This window comes from Amblyomma maculatum, chromosome 8, assembly GCF_055883805.1.
Source record: "Amblyomma maculatum isolate TAMU_Amacu chromosome 8, ASM5588380v1, whole genome shotgun sequence".
Classification (NCBI taxonomy): Eukaryota; Metazoa; Arthropoda; class Arachnida; order Ixodida; family Ixodidae; genus Amblyomma; species Amblyomma maculatum.
In genome coordinates this window covers 121,631,656-121,648,285 of record NC_139351.1, presented here as the reverse complement: position 1 = coordinate 121,648,285, position 16,630 = coordinate 121,631,656, and the positions used below count along the sequence as shown (strand labels likewise).

At 47.7% G+C, this 16,630-nt stretch overlaps 1 protein-coding gene across 1 annotated transcript in view; it reads left to right on the top strand.

Annotated features, from left to right (window-relative positions):
- Positions 1 to 14,480: 14,480 nt before the first annotated feature.
- The window catches only part of LOC146182390 (excitatory amino acid transporter 3-like), a 62,064-nt gene continuing 59,914 nt past the window's right edge, over positions 14,481 to 16,630 (top strand). Inside the window, exon 1 of the mRNA XM_084575945.1 lies at positions 14,481 to 14,627. Within this exon, the coding sequence (XP_084432071.1) occupies positions 14,481 to 14,627 (147 nt within the window). The remainder of the gene's footprint in view (positions 14,628 to 16,630) is intronic.

Below are 16,630 nucleotides of genomic sequence, written 5' to 3'. Positions count from 1 at the left end.
TTTTTCGATAACGTCAAAGACACAGCCATTCTACAAGCACTGATGGAACTCAACGTTGATACCAAGGTACACGGATACGTAAAGGCCTTTTTACAAAACCGAACAGCGACGCTGCACGTCGACAACATCCACATACAACCCTACACGCTGGCCAGCGTAGGAACACCACAAGGTTCTGCCCTATCTTCGTATTTATTATAACGCTTATTCCCCTTGCCCATAGATTAGAAGCTATCCCCCACCTTCAGCACAAGCTATATGATGACGACATTACTCTCTGGGCAACCCATGGGTCCGGCGGAGAAATCGAAAATACCCTACAAATAAAAGCGGACACCATAGCTACTATCACACATGCCATCGAATGTTCTTCAGAGAAATCGGAGCCGCCGAAAGGGGGATCTACTACACGAACATTGTAATACACATCCAAGGTAGATGCGTCCCTCGTGTGAACACGCTACGTATACTTGGTATGTATCTGCAGAACGACGGGGAGAACAAAGAGATACTAACAAGACTGAAACAAACCCTCGCCGCAACCGCGCAACTAATAAGATGAGTCACGGGGAAGGCGCACGGACTCAGAGAAGCTGATACTCTTCGCATAATCCACGCTTACACAGTTAGTCGTATCTCCTACGCGACCCCTTATCTTAGACTTACCGCAGGCGAAACTCAGCAGCTAGACGCCATGATTCAGCAAGCGATAAGAACTGCTCTGAATCTACAAGGGAACAAAAGAAACGATAAACTGCTTGCCCTGGGGCTTCGTAATGCAATACGCAAATTAAGTGAAGCACACCTTCAAACCCAATACACGCGCCTTGCTGCCACACCCACAGGTAGACAAATATTGCACAAACTTAACATCCTGATCCCTGCCAACGACGCAAAACTAAGCACGCTAAAATCCCACATCAGGGAATCTCTCTACATCAAACCGCTACCTCGAAACATGCACCCTTTGCGGGATAAAAAAAATCTGATTGATTTATAGGAAGGTAAAGGCGCGGTAACTGTCTCACTTGTTTTCTGTGGACACCTCAACCGCGCCGTAAGGGAAGGGAAGAAGGCGGGAGTGAAAGTGGAAAGAAAGAAAGAAGAGCCGTAGTGGAGGGCTGCGGAGTAATTTCAACCACCTGGGGATCTTTAACGTGCGCTGACATCGCACAGCACACGGACGCTTCTTCGTTTCGCCTCCATCGAAACGCAGCCGCCGAGGTCGGATTCGAACCCGGGTACTCCGACACGGCCGCAGGAATATACGGGCGAAAGCACTGCACAAGTTGTACGGGACGCCCCGGATGCGGTCTGGGTAAATGCAGCTGTAGACGACTGGGGAGCTACGGCCGTAGTATACCAACCAGATACCGACCCCCTCAGTTTCGAACTGCCACGAGGCACCACAGCAGAAGAAGATGAAGAGACCGCCATCGCCATGGCCCTGACGCCCTGACAGACCACTGTACAAAACTACAAATTTTTGCATCATATTTTTTCATTCAATAACTTTTGTGATCTTAAACCTTTTGTTTTTGTTTAGTTGTCAATTACTTTATTACACTAATTCAGTTTGTGTAGGACATTTGGCAGTCCACACTGAACCCTGGCCAATCCCCCTTCGTGGGTATGTGCCAAATATCAAGGTAGAAGAAGAAGAAGAAGAAGTGCCAACTACATCATCAGTGCGTCCAATTTTAGAGTTCGGTTCAGTCTTGTTTTCTGGATCAGCAACTTATAAAATTCGACCGCTTGTTCTGTTGGAGCGAGAAGCACTTCGGTTGTGTTTGGGACTTCCAAAATTTGTTGCCAACAATGTGCTCTATCTTGAAGCCCGGATTCCACCCTTGATATATAGATTACAAATTCTAACCGTTCAGACGTACTTAAGGATATATGAATCAGAGTTTCACCGATCTATGTCTATTTTTTGCTGTCAACCGACCTCCTTTTTCGGTGTCCATTGGTCTAAATTTCACACTCCGCAGGTTGTTATGGTAAAAAATTTGCTGGACCCTTTAAATGTTTCCCTTCCTAGTATTCTACCCATACAAACCATCGGTTCATCTATTAAAATTGTCTTTGACGACATATTCCCGAATAATGCTAAAAACTTATCATCCGTTATTCTAAACGGATTATTAGAAGATCATTTAAGAAGTCTTTCTGCTAGTTTAGTTGTAGCTACTGACGCATCTCAAAGTAATGAAAAGGCGGGTGTGGGTATATATTGTCCACATTTAGACTGGTCTTTTTCTGTCCGGCTTCCGGACTTCACCCCAATTTTTGAGGCGGAGTTTCTGGCGGTGGTACTCGCTTTACGGAAATTAGACTCCTCTTTTTCTAAAGTGGCAGTAATTTCCGACTCTCTATCCTTGTGTTCATCTCTCTCTTCGTCGGTGGATTCTGCAATAGTAAAAACCTTTGTCTCCCTGATCCCTAGACATTTGAAAATTTTACATATTCCAGGCCACAGCAATGTGACTTTAAATGAATTTGCTGACAATTTGGCAAAAGAGTCCCTTAATGGCCCCGTATTATCTATCCTTCCGGCGACCGCGTACATCACCGCAGCGAGGTTTCGAAGAAACGTCTTATTAAATATGAAAAATGGACATCTTTGAAGATCTGATGACTACCTGCATCTAAATTATTCTTGGAATAGAAAATTATGTCATTCACGGCAACTTGAAATTTCACTAACAAGGCTGCGATGCCGTATCCCACCTTTAAATTTCTATCTTTACAGGTCTGGTTTGGCACTGTCTCCCGTCTGCGCATTTTGCGGTGAACAAGAAACATTAGATCACTTTTTATTGTTTTGCCGCCGCTTTACCACGCTGAGAAAACAGTTGATGGAAAGGCCATTGCAACAGCTTGGCCTTAGTTTAAGCAGCCCGACATTGTTATCATTTGGCGCCACCATCCTTGGGCACAGTCACAGGTCTGTGTTTACCGCCATGCAAAATTTTTTACTGGACTCAAATCGTTTGCCTTGCTAAATATTTAAACATCACTTGTTCTACAATTGTAGTGTCAATCTCCCGTGAGTGTTACCACTTTTCATTTTATATTTCACTTATTTCACGTTTTGTTTCCTTTACTCTACCCCTCAAATCATTTTTTTTTGTAATGCAAGTATATTAAAAAAAAAATTCTTTGCTACCCAATTCTTGGCCGATCCCCCTGTGTGGGTATGTGCCATAAGTTATTTGGACAACAACAATAACAACAACAACATCAGAGACTCCAAAACCGCAATCTTAAATTACGCTAGAGGCAGGGTACATCTCTCTGCCAAATGTCTGCTAGCCACACCAACCCCCCACCACCCCCGACGCGCTGAGCTCATCTGGGTACCTGCGCACTCGGGAAATCACAGCAACGAGGCCGCCGACTCCTTAGCCCGAGGGTCAAGAAACCGGGTTCAGGTGGAACTCGGGGGCGAGGGGGGGGGGGGGGGGGGGGGAGATTTCTCGAAGGAGCGCATGTATACCTTCGCTGAGCTTACCGCGCACTTCCGCGCCGAACGGAAACAATACCCACTACCACACTCCTCTCTTACCACCAGGGAACAGCATCTCTGGCAACGATTACAAACGAGGACCCTCCCCACTCCCTCCCTATTATCTCACTATCAATAAATCCGCAAACCTGCCCCTTCTGCCAAGCCCCTAAAGAGACATTGACCCATATCTTACCAAACTGCCCGACGTCTCCTCCTCCCCCGGCAGATCGGTGCCACTCCGGACTTGGGAAGACTGGGAGACCGCACTACGCTCCAAGGACCCGGCGAAGCAAAAGATCGCAGTTTGCCGGGCTGCTGACGTCATGGTCAGATTGAACATGAACGTTTGAGTGTGGTGGGGCCCATGCGGGGACCCAGGGGGCCGGGGGGTCAATACCCTTGCGTCAATAAATGTTTTGTCTTCCTCGCCATAGTTTCTGGTTAGATTAATGTTCGACCTTCCTTAGAGGCAGATGAAGCCGCAATTGCCTTGCCAATCTCCTCAGCCACTGCCACACTAATCATTAGTGATTAAAAAGCAGCAATCCGCAATTTTGCACGAGGCAGGATTCACACACCTGCTTTCAAAATTCTCAGTTCCATTCAACCCCCGACCAGATCAGCTCAACTTCCATGGTTACCTGCCACATGGGAACCCTGGGAATGAAGCAGCCCGCAATGCAGCTCGAGCAAACGTAAGTCGATCAGGACCAACTACAGACCCAGGCAATGCACGCAAACGCCTGGTTACATATAGGGAGCAACGGCTCCAGTATCCACCCCACCCCCTACAAATATCTTTAAGCTCTAGCAGGTGACCTGGCGCCAGATCCAGTTCCGTATCTTCAGCTCTCCTCGCATGTATCCACCCCGATCGTTTGTCCCTTGCATGCACCTTCTGCGGGGCACCCAGAGCACACTTTGACCATATAACGTACTTCTCTGAGCTCCATCCACCCTAAGAATAGAAACTAATCTACATAGAGCGATGAGAGATCGTTTACAGTTCGATCCCAACTGACAAAAGCAGCTGGCAGGCTGGGCTCTGATCATCGCTGAGAGACACAAGCTCCCGGCTACCCTACGCGATATCGAGCCGACCCATCAGTATAGGCTGTAACTCTAACTCTTGAGAATCGGTAAAGTTTCGAAGCCATTCCAAAACCAATTAGTTACTATATTAAATGGCCAAAATGTGGACGCAAAAAGTGAATCCACAACGGTTCAAGTGTTCAAAGAGAAAGTGCGAGAGATGCAGCACTTGTGCTTTCCTGTAAACCGATTTACATTTACTTTGCCTTCGTTTGAGGTGTTCACAAAGAAAGTGTGACCTTGGTGGTCTGTCAACACCGTGGTATTCTAGAGCACTGTGACAGCGGCCGCAGCTTCCGAGTCGCCATCTTAGCTCGATCGAGCGGTCGCGTGCCGTTGACATGTACTCAGCTATGCGTGCTTTCTTTATACCCGAGAACCTCACAATATCTCGATAAGAATTTTTGGTCACTCTTGAGCTTCAGCGCTGTTTATACTGCTTATATTTCACCGATTGTCCTTTCTCGTCATGAGAGCCAGCATGCTTCCTACCGCGTCTTCTGTTTCGATTGGAAGTTTCGTTTTGGCGATGGCAGGAATCGACACAGTATGTGCGAAAGAGTCTAACACTGTCCCGTTGTCGTTTTAATGCATGTATTTAGACACTGGCTCAATCTTCACGCATTATCATCATTGTTTATTATTGCGAAAGCAATACTCCAACAGCCAGCGAGACCTCGGGTGGCCGCAGCTACGCCGTGAAGAAGTGTAGCTACGGTCTCCTCATAAAAAAATCAGCTTGCCATGACATTTGAATTCACGTGACTCCTATTCCACGGGCAGGAGCTGCCAAATCAGATCGATCCTTTAATATGGGAGGGTGATGAGCTTAAGTGCCCCCAATAATGTAGCACCTTACAATGATAGGGCGTGATAAGGGAATAATGTAGCCGCAAAAGAATATTCCGCCGTTGCTTTCGCAATTCAACTAGGGTTAACCAGAGCTTAACCACAACTAATTTTTCTTATGTGTACCAATATTTTGGTAAGGTAATGAGCGGTTATTTTACCCTGCCTGCATCTGTTGGCCGGAGCAACGTGTGTGGCACTGCATACTTTCGTATACGAGACCACGTGTACTGAAGTACGATCGTTGGTGAGCCTCGATCAACTGCGTAGTGCTAATATCCCTTTAAGCACAAGGTGCGATGCATATCGTTTTATTTTTTTTTTTGCGATGTTTATTCCTCGGGGCATAAATGATATATTATGATGGCTGAAGGGTATGATCAAACAAATGTATAAAAGTTAGCTGATGCAATGAAATGCACGAGTGAACGATGATGCGGTCCCTGCGTCCAAGCAGCATATGACGACGGATTGTGAGAGACCATGCTGCCTGCCACCAGGTTCCGGGCCGCGTCAGCTTGGGCGCTGGACATTCCCACAGCGTGTGGTGGATATCGGCTTCAGCATCTCAGGACTTGCAGACGGGACACCCAAGGTGGGGATACAAATCTCGAAACTGAGGCCGCTTTCGAGTCATTGTAGGTATTATGGCCACACCAACTTGAATCCTCGAAGCGCAACCTCCTCTGCACGGACTAGACCGCGGGGGAGGCTTACCATGCGCGGAGGTATGAGACCAAGTGTATGGAGTCGAAGGTGCTCCTTTCTTGTTAAAAGGAGTGTAGCATTATCCAATTTAAGGAGCTTTGGCGATGAAGAGGTTGGGGTGAACAGGCGGGTCGCAGAATCCTCAAGGCTTTGGGAACTCAGAAGGACACGCGGAATTCATTCAGTACGAATTTGCTGCGGAATGCATGCCGCTGACAATATATACTTTGGAAGATTTCTATGCTGCTACTTACGTCCCTAAGCAGCTGTGTCACCTGAACGGCATCAGTGAATATTAAAATACGGGCCGTGGGAAGCATGTGTGAATGACGGTCACGGAGCGAAGTGCCTCTTTAATACCAAGTAGCTCCAATCAAAAAGAAGATGGAGGTTCCGGTAACTGAAATCTTGATGTCTTATTCAGTGAAGACATAAAAGGACAGTAAACTGCAGCTGTCACTTAGCAGGCCTGGTTACATCAACGTAAATTACGATAGCACCTTGTGGCAACCGGGCGTCTTGTTCCATAATTCGGTGGCGAAATGACGACGACGATTCCTGTGTTCTTGATCTTCGTAACTCTGTTGGCTTCTTGTCACTCAGTTGTATAAAACGCCAAGCAGCAAGAACTGACAGTGGCGGCGTTAGAATGGAATGCGATGAAGCACAAGCCCTGATAGCGCACGTTGCGTGAGAGAGGGTGGCCTTAATGCCTGCGAGCCTCACGTAGTTGCTGCACCAGTTCATCTATTGTGTTCAGCTGTGTGTTTCCTTGGAGCGCCAAGGTTGGAGTGAGGAAGGCAGGTGATGAGCCTCCTTCTTCTTGATTTACAACTTCAAGGCGATCCCATTGTGCCCTTGTGAAATGTTGAAGCTTGATAAACAAGGATTGGTTGCACAACTGCCCGCACCAACTGTCGTCCAACATTTAAGCGGACACCCCTTTTTAGGAGCAATGCGTCCGATCAGATCCAGCGTCTGGATCGCCTGTACTTCAGCGTGAGACAGCCATGCAATTCCAGTCCCTGACTCGTGATTTGTTAAATCCAATATTTTTACTCTTTTGGTTTTCTGAAGTGGTGTTCTGGACAGATATAGACAAATAGGTGTTGCAGCTAGTTTACGGCGCCCGTAGCGGTTGGCGACTAGCGTGAACGTCGTTTTACTGGCGGCAAGTTAAAGCGCAATGGGAGAAGCATATGTAGACCACAGTGGAAGATGTAGACGTAATATACCTAAAGCTGATTGCAAGGCAGTGGCTTGAGTCAGTACAGGTCCTTGTGTGTGCTCCGCGCCGTGTTGTCATCAGCGTATATTAAGAATTTTACATCACGCACATCATGTAACCACCACGCAAGGGAGATAAATGCAGTAATAAGTAATGTTGATGACAACACTGATCTCTGAGGTACGCCGCGAAGAGCGGCTAATGATCCGATGGCATCGCCACTGACGCGTATTGCAAATTGTCTGCCTTCAAGGAAATATTTAACAAAATTGCGTACACTAAGTGGTAAATGGAGCATGTCGATTAAGTCCAGAATGGAAGCCTGACTGATACTAAAATAAGCCTTTTGTACGTTCACGGCGAGGACGGTGCGTACATTGTGGTTGTGGGTGGATACTGAGGACGCCAAGACATCCAACCTTATGGATGGTCTTTTGTACCTATAATGGTCGAAACCATGTTTGAGTCGGTTGATGGAAACCGTGATGTTAAAGGCACAAGAGGTTCGTGTAGTGAACATTTTTTTCAGCAAGCTTGAAAATTGTTGGAGTAAATGATATAGGTCGATTATTGCTAAGGTCTGTTGGCGCTTTCCCGGCTTTAGAATAGGAATGATGCAGATTTCCAGCTCTCTGGTACTTAGCCGTCTTTCCATACATTGTTAATGGTGTCAAGGAGTGGAGGAAGTGCATCACAACTGAGGTTCTTGTAAACCTCGTACGTAATGGAGTGCAGACCAGGGGCTGTCTTTCGGGTGGCATCATCTACGGTTGCAAGCAATCCAGGCATGGAGAATGGGATCACGATTCCCTTTGTGTCAGCAGCAGATGGCAGCTTATCGATATGGGCTGGCATGCCCAGCAAGTAAGTTCTTGTAACTGGGGCAGGCAACACATTGTACTTGGGGAAAAACTTGCGCGCTGTTTATCTTGAGAAATCATGCGGAGACAAGTTTGCTGCAAAGCATGCTGTAGCCTCTGCATCAGGACGACGGCAACCATGCTCCATGGCATGGAAAGTTAGCCAGAGAGAAGCATTCGATGAGTGTGTGGAGAACTGCTCGCACTACAGATGTCATATTGCCATCGTGAGATATCCCACTCATATCTTCGACGTTTAGCAGGAATGTAATTAAGTCTTGCATGTGCGTGCGCGGAAGTTGAGTCACTAGTTGCAGTCAGTTCCGCTTGTTGACGAGTGGCCCACTAGTTGAGCAGAGCGACATCCGGTGCAGATCGACCAACCTCCACCCAGGTGACGGTTGTAGACTCATTCAGCGCGCTTTTTATTATTCATTCTAAAAGCAATGATGTCGACTGTTTTGAAGAATGGTGAGGAAATTGTCCCAGTTAACCACTGAATGCTTGCGGCGCAATCGTTGGGCTTGTGACAGATAGAGGCCGATGATGACAGGGTGATGGTCACTTTCCCAGGAGTCCGGCTCCAAGTGCCATGAGGGAGTGCCGTGTCCTGACTACCACTTTAAGTTCCACTTCGAGTATGAAGCACGGCCATCGTTGTTGTATGGGGACGGTTCAGGAGAACAAACAATGCATCCGAAAAGGCGTCCTGCATTCGCCTGCCACGAGGACTTAATGTGGAGCACCTCCAGTCAGAGTGAGGGGCATCGACTCACCGCCAACTAAAGCTGGGCATCCCTAGTATTGTTAACGAATATTCAGTAACCATCAGTATTTATGCCGGACGGAGAGCCACCGCCAGGTTTTACAAAAAACCGACATAACCCCGACAGTTGCTTTACTAAACTTGACTTCCACTGCAACTACCTCCTGGTACACCAGTTTTCCAGAGCAAGGCGGACCTGAGGAAACCGTGTATCAACACACTTCGCCGCCTTTCCCGGAGGTGTATCCGTGTACACACATCAGTCGCACATTGAAGGAGACACGTACAGCAACTGAAACCCGGTATGGCTGGCAACGCGTTGGTCTCCTGCAGTGACAGGGCCCATACGTGGAGACTGTTCATTCGAAGACGGTATTTGAGCTCTCCAACCTTCGTGCAGAGCCCTCTACAATTCCACTGAAGCACACCGCAATATCCTGTAGTCGCCATCTTGATTATGAGTCCAGGTGTTGCAAAATCACAGATGTCAGGTTAGATAACTGAGTGACCATAAACCTCAGTAAGGATGTAGAGTTATCAGGCAGGGTAGAAGACTTGTGTGAATCAGTGAACCACACAGGAGGATGGGACATAATTGATAGTGAAGCGGCATTGATATTCATCATCATCATCAGCAGCAGCAGCAGCGTGACTATACCCACTGCAGGCCGAAGGCCTCTCCCATATTTCTCCATTTAACCCGGTTCCGTGCTAGCTGCATTCACTTGACCCCTGCGAACTTCTTAACCTCATCCGCCCACCTAACTTTCTGCCGCCCCCGGCTACGCTTTCCTTCCCTTGGAATCCAGTTTGTTACCCTAAGCGACCATCGGTTATCCTCTCTTCGCACTACATGTCCCGCCAATGCCCATTTATTATTCTTGATTTCCACTAGAATGTCAGTAACTTGAGTTATTTCTCTGACCCACTCTGCCCGCTTCCTATCTCTTAATGTTAACCCTACCATGTTTCGTTCCATTGCCCTCTGCGTTGTCCTCAACTTAAGCAGAACCCTCTTGGTTAGCTTCCACGTTTCAGCCCCACAGGTGAATAATAGTTAAGATGCAACTGTTGTATACTTTCCTCTTGAGCGATACCGGTAAGATGCTATTCATACCTGCAAGTGCTTGCCAAATGCGTTCCCTCCCAATATTATTCTTCTTGTTATTTCCTTTTCATGGTCCGGATCTGCGGTTACTACTTGTCCTAAGTAGACATATTCGCCTACTACTTCCAGTGCTTCGCTACCTAACGTAAACTGCTGCTCCTTCCCGAGGCTGTTGAACATTACCTTAGTCTTCTGCATATTTATTTTGAAGCCTACCTTTCTGCTTTTCCTGTCTAGGTCACCAGTCATTCTTTGCAGTTCATCTCCTGAGTTACTTAGCCAGGCAATGTCAGCAGCAAATCGCAGATTACTGAGGTAGTCTCCATCTACCCTTGTCCCTAACTGCTCCCATTTCAAGTCTCTGAATACTTTCTCTAAGCAAGCTGTGAATAGTACTGGGGAGATCGTGTCTTCTTGCCTAACACCTCTTTATGGGGATTTTGTTACTTTCTTTATGCAGAACCATGGTTGCTGTGCAGCTACTATATATATCTTCTAGTACTTTCACGTACGGCTCGTCTACTCCTTGATTTCGCAATGCCTGATCACCGCCGAGGTTTCTACTGAATCAACTGCTTTTCCGTAATCAATGAATACTATGTATAAGGGCTGGTTATATTCTGAGCATTTTTCTATCACCTGGTTGATGGTATGGATATGATCGATAGTAGAGTGTCGTTTCCGAAAACCTGCTTGATCCTTTGCTTGATTGCAGTCTAAGGTTGTCCGGATTCTATTAGCGATTACCTTAGTAAATACCCTATACGTAACAGGCAGTTAGCTGATTGGTCTGTAATTTTTAGGGTCCTTTCCCTTTCTTATGAATCAGGATAGTGTTTATGTTCCTCAATAGTTCCGGTATTGTCGATGACACCCGGCACTGTGTATACAGGGTGGCCAGTTTTTCTAGCACGATATCAGCGCGACACGTGTAAGGTAGCGCGAAGGTCGGACTTGGCGGATCAGGTTTTATTGGAGACCTGAGGCCCAGGACGCACACTGTAGCGAAGCACACTCCGCGATGACGATGGGTATCTACAAGAGAGAGCAGGATGAAGATGAAGCTGCACGTTCAACCGTATGAAAGATGAAGCGCCACAGAGTGCTCACAATATGTAGTCCCAAGTGCGCTTTGTGATATGTACCTCGTTATCAAACTCCCACATTAAGCCATAAAGATTAGAACTAGCAGCACGTACGGGGCTCATTCTGCGCTTGTGGAACTTCAAAACTTGTTCAAAACACTGAATTCGAGATACCACTAGACAAGAGGTTCATCAAGGGATGCCTGAAGAAATTATTCTTTCATATGTTAGAAAACCGGGACATTAAGAAACTCTTGACGCCGATATAAAAGAAGGAGTGAAAGAGCACAACGATTGTATTAATAAATAATTACGAAATACAAGCGTATTCTTTCACGCGCCCTTCACTCGAAAGCATCGCACAGATCCACTACACGCTTGCTAACTTTGACTTTCCTGCTTGTGGACTTTAGAGAGCGTGCAAGCGCAGGCGCTGAAAATATGCCTTGGACTGCCCAGATGTACCTCTAACAAAGGCACAATAGAAGAGGCACATGCTCGCCCAATATTCATATACTTGTTGCACGAACCACTTCGTGTATATTTACAAGCACTTACAAGACACCGTTTTCACGCACTCAGTAAGATTGTGAATGAGCGGCCGGACTGCAGTTTTACTAGTGCACTCCGCTGCCATCAGTCGCAAGTACCGAGAGGATATACCCTCCCATATCGTCCCGCCCAACCACCATGGGCGATGGATAAACCTTTGGTGCACCTTCGTGTTCCCGGAATACTAAAGAAATCAATGGTGCCAATTAGTGGACTCAAACAACTTACTCTGGCGCACATCTGGTCAGAATTTCCTAATTATATTCACGTATACACCGATGGATCTGTGTCAGCACAGGCATCCGCTGCAGCTGTGGTCAGAAAACGACTCTACATTTCCTTTTGGGACATACTTCTACATCAACCGCTGCTGAACTTGTAGCCATTCGGGAATCTATTCGCTACATATGTGGGGAACCACCTCAAAAATGGTCACGGACTCAAAGACTGCATTGCAAATTTTGGAAAACTTCTTACGCCACACCTGGCACTAAACATTATGCAGCTCCTCACATCTGCTCAGCTCCAAAATCACAGGATAATGTTCCAATGATTGATTGGATCCCTGCACACTGCGGGCTCCACGGGAAGGAACAGGCCGATATTGAAGCGAAAAGCGCACTCAGCAATGGCCTCCAAACAGCTGTGCCTTTTTCAAGAGCGGATACGAGATGCCTTCTTACGAGTTGCATGAAGAATTCTGCAGCAGCTGCCTAGCCAGACGCACGACACATTCGTCTAAAAAGGCTCGATCGAACATTGAAATTTTATGTTCCGCGTTATATTCCGCGTCATCAGGCATGCTTGCTACATCGACTTCGTTTAAACGCGGCTTTCACGCCCAAGTTTTTGCATTTAATTGGACAGGTGGACTCACCGGAATGTTCAACTTGTGCCATCCCAGAGACTGTGGACCCTATATTATTGGTGTTCCCAGTGTATGCGGCCGAAATAAGTGTGCTAGCCGCTTCCTTGAAGCGTTTGGACAAGAGGCCTTTGTCGGAGGAATGCTGCTGAGCGCTTGGCAGGACAAGGGGAAGGGTGTCCAGGCAGTGAGTGCTGTGCGCCAGCGGACTTGACTCGCGCTTATGAAGCAAGCTAGCTGCTGTGCCTGTATATATATGTCATATGCCTTCTCCCACATTGTCACCCATCATGATCTTCTTTCGTCTCCCCTTCCCCTTCCCCAGTGCAGAGTAGCAGGCCAGATTTGAATTATTCCGGCCGACCTCTCTACCTTTCCATTCAATAAATCCATCTATTTGACGCACAAACACAAACAGTTTTTGCACCGTCGCCTCTACACACACACACACACACACACACACACACACACACACACACACACACACACACACACACACACACACACACACACACACACACACACACACACACACACACACACACACACACACACACACACACACACACACACACACACACACACACACACACACACACACACACACACACACACACACACACACACACGCACGCACGCACGCACGCACGCACGCACGCACGCTCACAGAACAAACAAATGAAACATACATCTAAAATTCCCCTGATTTCATTGATTGCCCAGGTGCAAGCTACGATGCCAGTACACGTAAATAACCACGGATGGTTGGTGGTCAAAATTATCTGGACTCCTGCTCTACGATGTCCCTCGGAGCTTGAGTCACTTTGGGATCTTAAAGCTTTTCTTAAACCAAACCAAACCTATCGAGCCCCTCAGCCCTTCATCTCCCTGTCCGTGAACAAGTTGAGGGCTTTTGAAAGCTAGGAGCCTGCCTACGTAGCAAGTGTTACAGTAACATAGCTTCCTCCTAATCGCATCACCCATACAGGCAAGGGGGGTACGCATAAGGTCCAAGTTCACGGCGAAATACGTGCGCGCAGTGAGGATATGCGTCCACGACCGTGCTGAAAACGGTTCCTTCCCGACCAGTGCGGCACGCGAGCTCGCGTCGGCTGCGCAGGTTCCCACCGCTTGGAGGCGTGCGCTGCACTTTCCCCCATCGCGGCAGGCAGAGAAAATAAACAGAACAGAAATGAGGATTAAGAGCACGCCTTCCGTTCCTATTTCGGTGCCCCAAAGCCGGGAAGTGCATGTATACGTAGATCGTTATAGAATGCCCCGGTGCTTAACTTTAGCCACCGCATCGATACTGGTCAAGGGGCAGGTCACGTGGTTTAAGGCCTGTCCTATCAAAACGCCGCTTTTCCAGAACAGCCGCCGGCAATGCGTGCCCGCCCACAGATTTCTTCGGCCATTGCTTTAACCGAGAGCGTAGACGAAAAACCACTCATCATCTCAAGAGAAGCCTGTTTCTCTTTAACGAATGCTGTTGCAACGAACGTGCGGCCGGTGGAGCTAGGCCTGAAGACCCTTTGGTGCTGAAGTGGTTTGGGCCTTTACTTAATCTGACCTGCGGATTGTGCTGGCATATAAGAGTCCCTTACTTCTCTTTTACTTGGACGGAGAAAATATTGTGAAGCAGGCAAGAGTACCTTGTGAAAACATCCTGTCGGCACAGTGCGGAAATATATTTATGTATGCCCCACTAGGGCGAGTGACTTAGTCGTACTGTGCAAGCAGACAGGTCACCGTTGAAGCTTCGCTTGAGCTAGGGGCTTTCGACTAAGCAGCATACCCAGCGAAGTTCTTGAAGGCGGGTTGACCCAGCGGCGACAGCGAACAAGAGCCGAAGAAGGATGAGTTCGGAGACGCACCTGTCCAGTTTCGACCCTCGGCGGCCGACGAGCCCCAGCTACCTCCGCATGGACCCGGAAAACCGGCCCCGGCGACTGCTGGACCCCGAAGAGATCCCCTTCCTGCCCAGGGCTCGCTCCTGGCGGAGGGTAAGTGAAGGAGAAAGGGCGGCCATCTTGCCTCCGCTCGTCGCGTACTACGCTTCTCGTTCGACATGCTCTGAAAAGAAAAACGGACATGGTATCAAGAAAAATATGGAAGGAGAAATATAAAGACCCTGTTCTCAACATCCATTAAAGGGCACGCTGACATCCCTCTATAGAAGCCAAGCTTTTCGGGAAAGCTCGTACCCTCTCTTAGTTGATTGATTGATCTCTCTCTACCTCTATCTCGATAGCGTTCCCTGTAAAGTGTCCCGATACACTTCCCTTCTTGTTGAGGGCTCTAATACTTGCATTAGCCTGCTTTTTATTCGTGGTATAAAGAAGTGAAAAAAGTAAAGGTAAAAAGGAATATTAGGCAGGATTAGGTAGATTTTAGAAGCTCGGATAAGCAAAACTAACGCATCAAATCAGGAATAACACATCAAATTAGGAAGAGCTGGAGAAGATTAGATTTCTGATGGAGTAAGATGCTAATGGAAACACTGCACCACCTTTCACACAAATTAAAATACTATAGCCGAGAACATATCAAGGAAAATTTTAGAAAAATGAAGATCCAGAATCGGGATGAAATTTAGATTAAGGTACGTAATAAATATGATTGACGGTAATAATAAGGGATGAGGGGTGGTAGCCATTAAGCCCGAGCTCAGGAGAAATGGGAAGAAAATACACCCCTACAACGAGGACGTGCTCAAGCCTAACCGTAGGGGTCATTAAAGTAGGCGACTTCGAACTCTGCCGAGCAAGTACTCTGCTTGCTTTGGGCATCAGCGGTATTTGGTGACGCCATTTCCAACATTTGAGCTGCCCAACCATCTTGATGCCTTGAAATGTGTCGCAGGTAGGACAAAGAGAATATTTGGGATGCCACTACATCCTCGCACGCTCCGCCCCATAATTACCCGTAAAATTCCGAGCAAGAGCCATCTCCCCCATTTCCCCAGGCAAGGTGAAACTGACGCCAAAGTGGGGGAAGGGGGGGCTGCCCAGGAATAGTACAGTAATTCAAGATGGCGACGACAAAATCTTTTGCTCCAACTCCTACAGCTGCTCTTTGACGGGCGCGAAACGGTTGTCTCGCTCGTGGTGGGGAACGGACGCCCTCCGTCGGCACGCAGACCAGAGAGTCAGGGACGTTTTTCCTGGGCGCAGAGGAATGCAAGTCGGGGGGGGGGGGGGGGGGGGGGGGTGCTCCTGCACAGGTGGGGGGCTTGTTCGGAATTTGTGGCACTCTCGTACTGTATAATATACTTCACATGAACCGAGCCTGGTGGATTACCGCGACTGCAGTTGAGGGTTACAATATGTGGTAGTATGATTACCTCAGATGGCATATTACCGCAAACCATTTTAATCTTATTTTCTTTCTGACAGCAACCACTGAGCCTTATCATTTCGCTCGAAATGCTAGGAACTGTCTTGTCCTCTTCGTTTTTTGTTGTTTTGTTTTTCACGCTCAGAGACGCCGAGACCCGCTTTTATCACTCTTGTACAGCGCAAGACGCGCCGAGAATTGTCTCGAAAGGCTGCTTAAACGCCGTTGCATTTGTACTGCTCCAGATTATTCTAGCTTTTTTGGCCGGTTGATCCAGATGTTTCTTCACAGACTTTAAATTCAGCTCTGCCAAATGCAGACATTCGTAGTTCGATGACTGCCAAGCGCGTTTGCTACTAGAGTTTTAGCTGAACGTTTTTAAGGCCAGCGGAGCTGAGCGGGCGAGCGGAGACGCCTCTGCGCATGCGCCAAGCGCAGAGGCAGCCAGTTGATTTATATAATTATTTATGGATTTATGAATTTATGGCCCGCTGGGAAGCCCTCCTCAGCGGAACCATACGCAGCGCGCGAGAATGCGCAAGCGCGCACGAGAATGCCTGCAGGATACCAAAGCAGAGAACGCCAATCTTATCCGCTCGGGAGGATGACGGATCCGCCAAGCTAAAACTCTTTTCTCGCGCGACGCTAGCTGATGTTTCCGTTGGACGTA